Source organism: Phascolarctos cinereus, unplaced genomic scaffold (genome assembly GCF_003287225.1).
Source record: "Phascolarctos cinereus isolate Bilbo 61053 unplaced genomic scaffold, phaCin_HiC Scaffold_5;HRSCAF=322, whole genome shotgun sequence".
Taxonomy (NCBI): domain Eukaryota; kingdom Metazoa; phylum Chordata; class Mammalia; order Diprotodontia; family Phascolarctidae; genus Phascolarctos; species Phascolarctos cinereus.
This window is the reverse complement of record NW_027555958.1, coordinates 451,002,830-451,010,338: the sequence shown is the minus strand read 5'-3', so window position 1 is coordinate 451,010,338 and position 7,509 is coordinate 451,002,830. Positions and strand designations below refer to the sequence as shown.

The window sequence follows — 7,509 nt, the reverse complement described above, 5'->3', positions numbered from 1 at the left end:
GCACCAGGATTTGAACCAAGGTGCTCTGACTCAGGACTCAGCGTCCTCTCCAAGGCATTGCTGGTGTCCAAGGTGCCGTGCCAGGTGCAGGGGCAGCAGCCCGGTGGCCGGAGGGCGGGGCCCAGGAGGGCGGGGCGGGGATGTGGGAGGAAGGCCCAGGGGGCGGGACTGGGGGCGGAGTCTGGGGAATCTCTCCTAGGGCAGTTCCTTAGAGAGCGCAGCGCGGGAGAGGCGGGGCTAGGGGCGGGACCATGCTACAGAAGGGGGCACGTCGAGAGGTGGGGCCTCGACACAGTGCTCCGCGCGGCCCAGAAGGGAAGGCAGAAGAGGGGCGGGGCCAGAATAGGGGGCGTGGCGACGGAGAGGGCGCAGGGAGGGGGCGGGGCTCCAGGCACGTTCCGGCAGGGGGCGGAGCGAAGGGGCGGAGTTTCGTTCAGGCGACATCCCGTCGTCTAGGCAACGGCGGCGTGGCATCTTCCAGGGGGGCGCGCGGCGGGGGCAGGCGCGGAACGGAACTGCGCGGGGCGCGTGGGGCACGGACGGGGGGCGCGTGTCGCGTGTCGCGGGGAGGTTCCCGCGCGTGACGAGGCGCCGTGGGACGAGGCCGAGGGACAGCCATCATGGCGGAGCGGAGCCAGATCGCGTCCGAGGCAGGTCTGTAAGCGTGCGCACGCGTGGCCGTGGGGGGTGCGTGTGCGCACCCTACCGCGGTCACCAGTGGGGCGGGCTGACAGGGTGCCGGGGTCACGTGAGTTCATGGAGGGTAAGTAATGGGGGGCTGGGGTCACGTGAGGTCACGTGGTCGGGGGCAGTGGGGGCCGGGATACCTGAGTTCACGCGGGGAGGGGTACTGAGGGATCGGGGTCAGGTGAGGTCACTTGGGGCCAAGGGATATGGGGTCGTGGTCAAGTGAAGTAAAGGGGAGGGGGTGGAAACTGGGGGGGTCACATGAGGTCACGAGTAACGGTCAGGTGGCATGAGGTCAGGGGGGCGGAGCAGCGGGGTGCCAGGGTCACGCGAGGTCACCTGTGGGGGTGGGGCTAGGGCCACCTGGGGTAGCAGGAGGGCTCTCAGGATTCTCCAGGTTCCCCGTCAGGCCAGCAGGTGGGGGAGGGGCCACAGCCCTTGGGAGTGGGTGGGGGGCAGGTGGAAGGACAGAGGTGAGGGAGGGTCTTCACTCCGTTAGACTGTGAGCCCCTGGAGGGCAGCGATGCCCTTTGCCTTTCTTTGTATCCCAAGGGCTTTGCCCTGTTGCCTGGGCACATAGTAGGTGCTCAGCTGAAGCTTGTGGACCGATGGTTTTGGTAGAATTTCTTTGAAATGACCATTTCAGTAGAGCTGTTTTTGTACCCCCTCCCCCAGTTTTATGTGTTTATTTAATGGTTCAGTGAAGGGGCCCAAGCTTTCAGCAAGAACCACCATCAGCCCTGACTAAGCACCTACTGTGTGTCAGGCCCTGTATTAGGGGCTGGGGATGCAAAGAAAGGCATACCCAGGAGCTCACCGTGTAATGCCAAAAGGGGTCCAGGACACAGAAAACATAGAATAAGAATTCACGACATATAGCGGGGGACGACTGGTGGGGACAACAGGCAGGAAGCCCTAGACCCTTCTCTGAAGTAGTCAGTAAGCATCCATTTTAAGTGCCTACTGTATGCCAGCTAGAAGGTGCTTAATAAATGCTTGCTGACCGATTGACCAATGGGAGTGATTGGCTGGGGGTGGGGGGAGGGAGCCTGTAGTGCCCCCATACTATCATAAACTCCTTACATCAATCCCCTCCAAGGTCCTGTTACAGTCTTTCCTGTTGTCCAGAAGAGAATTCATCTTTTCCCTCAAACCAAGGAGACATCTGGTGGGGCAGTGGATAGGGTGTCTAGAGCGTGGCCTAGGGTCAGGAACACCTGAGTGCAAATCCAGCCTCAGACACTTACTAGCAGTGTGACCTTGGGCAAGTCACTTTACCCTGTTTGCCTCAGTTTCCTCATCTGTAAAATGAGCTTAGAGAAAAAAATGACAAACCACTTCAATGTCTTTGCCAAGAAAACCCCATAGCAGGTCCTGAAGAGTCGGATGCTGCTGACCAATGACCCTGGGCAAGTTACTTATCCTCTGCCTGCCTCAGTTTCTTCAGCTGTAATTCAGGGATAATAATAATAATGCCTCCCTCCCAGGGTTCTTGTGAGATAATAGTTGTAAAGTGGTTAACAGAATGCCTGGCACATGGGAGTCACGACATTAATGCTTATTTCCTTCCTCCTTCTAAATTGTTTTCTTAGTGTCCAAGGTACCACCCTCTTCCCGGTCACCACCCTCTCTCATTTTTCCGTGCCCACTACATCTCTCCAGTACACCCCCTTCTCTCCTTTGACACCCAGGCCTCCCTCACCTTGTGCTTGGAAATTTTCAGTCCCCGTGCCACCTCAAGGCTCTGCACACTCACGTTAAGGCATGTCCCTAAAAGTCCAAGTCTGGCCATGTCATTTTCCTACTCAGTAAACTCCTGTGGCTTCCTCACACTGACAGGGTCTAAAGGAAAAGCCTTCTTTTTGGCATTTCCAGTCTTCTTCCTCTCCCTCCTGGAATGCCAGGGTTCAGCCCTGTAGGTCTAGTGGCTCCCTCAGCTGCTTGGGTCTGCATTTCTAGGGTTCCCTTCCATCTGCTTTGTGTGCAGGGTGGATGCCTCACATCCATTCATTAGAACGTGAGCTTCCTGAGGGCAGGGACTGTGTTTGCCAAGCCCCTGGCACGCTGACCACTCTCTGACCCTGTTGCTCAGGGCCCTGGCTCATTAGAGCTGGGCAGTGGTGTCTGAGAGGGGGACAGGGGAGGGGAGAGGAGAAATCACCACTGGCTTTTTGGCCAGCCTGGGGCCGGGCCAGAAATAAGGTTCTGGGTCCTAGATTCACCAGGGCAGGTTAGCAGGACAGGCTCTAGACAGCAGGGGGATGTGTCAGTCAGGCTTAAGGCTTTGCCTAGCCTGTGCTGGTGACCCAGGGTGGGAGGAAAGCCTTTTTGAGAGGGGTAGGTGCTCAGATGATTATCCTTTTGTTGTCCTTGCAATTAAGAATTATTTCCACCAGTGTTTGCAGTGCTCCAAGAAATCCCTCTTCCCTGACTCATGTGCAGGTGAGGGGCCTGGGGCATTATTTGAACGGCTGTTTGAGGACATAGCTGACTTTGGCACCTCCTGATTTCTGCCCCTATCTTCCCACTCGCCTCCTTCTTTACTAAGGGCATGTTCCCCAATAGACCTTCTTCTTTAGCTCTCTTCCCTTTCCTCTCCTCCCTTCACTGAAGTAGTTGTTGAGATGGGTTTTATTGAGGTTCCCATCTGGCTGGTTGACCCTGCAAAGCTCGAGCTGCTGTCCTCGCTTCTTAAATCCGACCCAATGTGCTGAGCACCCACAAGTCTCTTGCACACACAGCCTACTGACATTCTGTTGCTCTGTTACAAAGGGAAGTTTGGCCAAGCTTGGGGGTCTTCCTGTGCAAGGTTGGAGGGCTGTTGTGAACTAGAGAGGGAGGTTTATGGAATCCCTGGAGCCTGGAGCTGGGAGGGAAAGAAAGGTTCCTTATTCTGATACCTACGAGAGGGCCTGGCACATAGTAGGTGCTTAAAAGCGCTTGTTGGCTTGACTTGACTTATTGCCTTTAGGTCAAATACAAACCCTTCTGCTTGACTGTTAGAGCTCTGCCCACCCTGGCTCCTTCTTACCTTTCTGATCTTTTTACACGACTCCCCTTCCCACACTCTGCAGTCAGCCCTGGGTGTTCTGCACCCACGGCACTCCATCTCTGGTCTGTGTGTCTTTGTGCCAGCTGTCCCCTAGGCCTCTTCTCCTCCACACCCCACAATCCCTGGCTTTCTTCTAGACTCAGCTCCAATGTTGCCTTATGCAGAAAGCTCCCCCCCCCCACAATCTGCTGCCTTCTCCCCTAACTACCCTGTATGTAATCTAGATATTTTTTTGTTAATAATGTTTTACCCTAATTACATGCAAAAACAATTTTAAACTCTTTTTAAAAAAAGTTTTGAGTTCTAAATTCTATCCCTCCTTCCCTTCCCTGCCCTCTTCCTGAGATGGTAAGCAATCTGATATAGGCTCTCCATATGGAATCATGTAAACCATTTCCACATTAGTCTGGATATTCTTAATATAGACATGTTGTCTTCATGCCTTGAGGGCAGACACTTTCTGTTTCTGTATCAGTAGTGCTTAGCCTGGCACATAGTTGGGGCTTAATAAGTGCAAATTGATTGATTGACTGAAGGCAAAAGATAATTTCTTCCTTCTAATCCTAATTCTGAAATGGTGTGATATAGGTCTTGGTCACTGCTTTTGATTTAAGGTTACAACAATAATAATCATTTTCTGCACTGATGTCATCCTGAGATGCCTCCCAGGGCTCAGAGATAACCAGGGGCTTACCTCGAACTAGGTTTCCACCTCCAGGAGCCCCTTCCAGTGCTCAGAATTGCCTGTTGCCCTTTTTGGTACTGAATATCCCTGTCTTGAGTGTTACCTTTAGAGTTGTTTTTTTTAACCACCTTCTTACTGTATTATAGAGTACAATAACATTTTATAGCAGGAAGGGACTTTAGAGATTGGATTTCCAGTGAGAGTACCTTGGCAGATCCCATGGGTAACTTCCTTCCTCTCTGTGGGACTCAGTTTTCTTAATTGAAAGTGAGGGGATGGGACTAGAGAATTGCTCAGGTCCTTCTAGTTTGAAATCCTTTCCCCATGTATATCATCTGTGGTCCACTATTTAGCCCATTTCCCTCTTTATATAGATGAGGAAACCCAGGGTCACAGAGGTTAAGGGTCTTGCCCTGGGCACTCAGGAAGTGAAAAATCTGGGTCTGGGAGAAGGCCCCCTCTCTGCCTCACCTGAATGCTATCCTTCTTAGGGAGAGTGAGTGGATCGATCGTGTGAATGGTTAAAACAGAGTCCACAGGGTGCTGAAAGATCACATCTCTGTCCTGTAACCTGTGTCAATTGTAATCAGTCATTCCAAAGTTTTAAAATTATAGACATGCATTCTCTTTATTTAGAGAGGGAAAAAAAAGGAGTATAGACAGGCAATTGGGAAGGGATTTCCTTCTCACACAGGCAGGTGCTCAAGAGATTTCCCTAAAGGGCAGGCAGACCATGGAACCCTCCTGCCCAGTAAATTCCAGAGGCTCCCTATGACCACTAGGAGCGAATAAAACGCCTGTTTGCCATCCAGAGCTCTTTGTTACCTGATGTCAGCTTACCTTTCCAAGTCTGAAAGGCGTGATTTCTTAACTCTCCTTGTTCTGCGGATCCAGCCAAACTGCCCTGCTGTGTCCCTCCATCTTCCATCTCTGGACTTTTCCATGGGCCCTTCTCCATCCTTCACCTCTCCGAATGCCCAGTTTCCTTCAGAGCTCAGCCTGAATGCCACCTTCAGTCTGAGGGCTTTCTTAAACCTGGCTTCTGGAAACATCTTCTTTGCTGCATCTGTGCCCACATCTGTGCACACTGTCTCTTCTGATAGAAGAGAAGCTCCTTGAGGGCAGTAGCCATTTCTTCTTGGTCTTTGTAATGCCAATTCCTAGTATAGTGTCTGGCATGATGCAGGCCCTTATTGGTTGATTGAAAAAAAATACTAGACTAAAGGCTCCTTCATTTAAAGCCCTGGCTATTCTTTTTATAAGAATTAAATAAAAACAATAAGCTTACTTCTACTCCAATGTTTCCTAATAGTTTAGAGAAAAAGTTCTTTTTTAAAATGTATATATATTTCTTTCTCCCTTTTTTAGTAATTCTGGAAATATATCTAGAAAAATCCTTAGAAATTTAAATTATCTTTTTCACATTGTTAGACCTTCTTGTCCCATTTCCTCAGAGCCCTTAGTAAATATTAAAATGAATATCTGTGATGATGATGTCAGGTAGGATATTGTCCTCGCTTCATTCCAGATTATACAAGGCTGGCCTGGAGATCTTCCTTCATGTTAGCATACCTCCAGTGTGTTTGTGACCATCCTCTGATAATGTCTGTGTATCTGGGAGCTATTGAATGTATGTTTGGCATTAATACCAGTGTCTTGGCTCAGTGTCACCTTCAATGAATGACTCTGGGAAGTTGTCCCATTCAGAGAACAGACAGAAGTTCCTATTCTGTATCCAGATGCTGGCTAAAAATCATGCCTTTGCTCTTGAGTCCTAGAAGAACGTGGTTCAGAGCTTCATTTCTCATTTGCAAGACTTCAGCTGAGAGTAGCCTCATGGACTTGTGTGTTCATGGAACCTGAGCGCTGGACAGGCCCCAAGAGGTCCTCTGGCCTAGGGGTGGCAGTGATGTTGCTGCTGGAGCTTGAGCCGGTTCTGGTTTTAATCTGCTCGGTAAGTGTGGAAGCACTTGACGTTCATGGTAGAGTTTCCTGTATGTGAATGTGCTGATTCCCAGGTCATCGCATCTCAAACGCAGCATGTCTAAAACAGAACTCATTATCTTCCCCCCAACCTTCCTTCTTCTGGGCTTCCCTTTTACTATTGAGGGCACCACTGACCTCGTAGTGACTGAATCTCTTAGCCCTCTGTCTCCTTTGGCCACACATCTAGTCTCTTCTCCTCTTCATCTCCGGTCCGTGTCCTCTAATCACTTACCCTCTTGTTCAGGCCCTCATCCCTTCTATTTTTTTTTTGTGGGGTTATTTATTTATTTTTAAATATAAATTTATTTATTTTTAGTTTTCAACATTTACTTCCACAAGATTTTGAGTTCCAGATTTTCACCCCATCTTGCCTCCCACCCCAAGATAGCATGCATTCTGAATACCCCTTCCCCTAGTCTGCCCTCTCTTATATCTCCCCCCTCCTTCTCTTATCCCCTTCCCCTTCTGTTTTCCTGTAGGGCAGGATAGACTTCTGTACCCCGTTTCCTGTATTTCTTATTTCCCAGGTGCATGTGAAAAACCCTCATCCCTTCTTGCCCTGACGATCACAGTAGTCTGCTGACTGGTTTCCTTGCTTCAATGCCTTCCTCACTGCTCTGTAGGATTGATTTTCCAAAAGCCGCATCTGACCACACCAGTGCCCTGTTGAGCAAGCTCCCTTTTGCCTCTGGGATGAAGCAAACTCCTGTGTTTGGCATTTAAAGCCCTCTGTCACCTGGCTCCTGGCTCCTGCCCCAGGGTTTCCCTTTGCTCCCCTCTGTGCATTCAGTGACCCAGCCTCTCTGGCCGACTTGTTCTTCTTCAGGTAAGACCCTTAGTCTCCCATTGCTGAGCCCATGACATGCCTGCAGGTGCTCTGCCCTGACCTCTTTGCCTGCAGGCATCCCGAGCCCGCCTTCTGGAGGAGGCCTCGCCTACTCCTTCAGTTGCGAGTGCGAATGTGTCTGGGATGAACTTTCATTGTCTCTGTCTGTCTTGTTTGTGCCCAGTTGTTACATGCTGTCCCCTGATTAGAGTTTAAGCTTCTTGAAGGCAGGGGTTGTTTTCTCCTTCCTTTACGTCCCCCTAGCTTAGCACA

General features: G+C 50.6%; 1 protein-coding gene across 1 annotated transcript in view; it reads left to right on the top strand.

The window, feature by feature from the left end:
- The first annotated feature begins 543 nt into the window (after window positions 1–543).
- The window catches only part of AGBL4 (AGBL carboxypeptidase 4), a 900,343-nt gene continuing 893,377 nt past the window's right edge, over window positions 544–7,509 (top strand). The window contains exon 1 of the mRNA XM_020987710.2: window positions 544–654. Within this exon, the coding sequence (XP_020843369.1) occupies window positions 621–654 (34 nt within the window). The 5' untranslated portion in view covers window positions 544–620. The remainder of the gene's footprint in view (window positions 655–7,509) is intronic.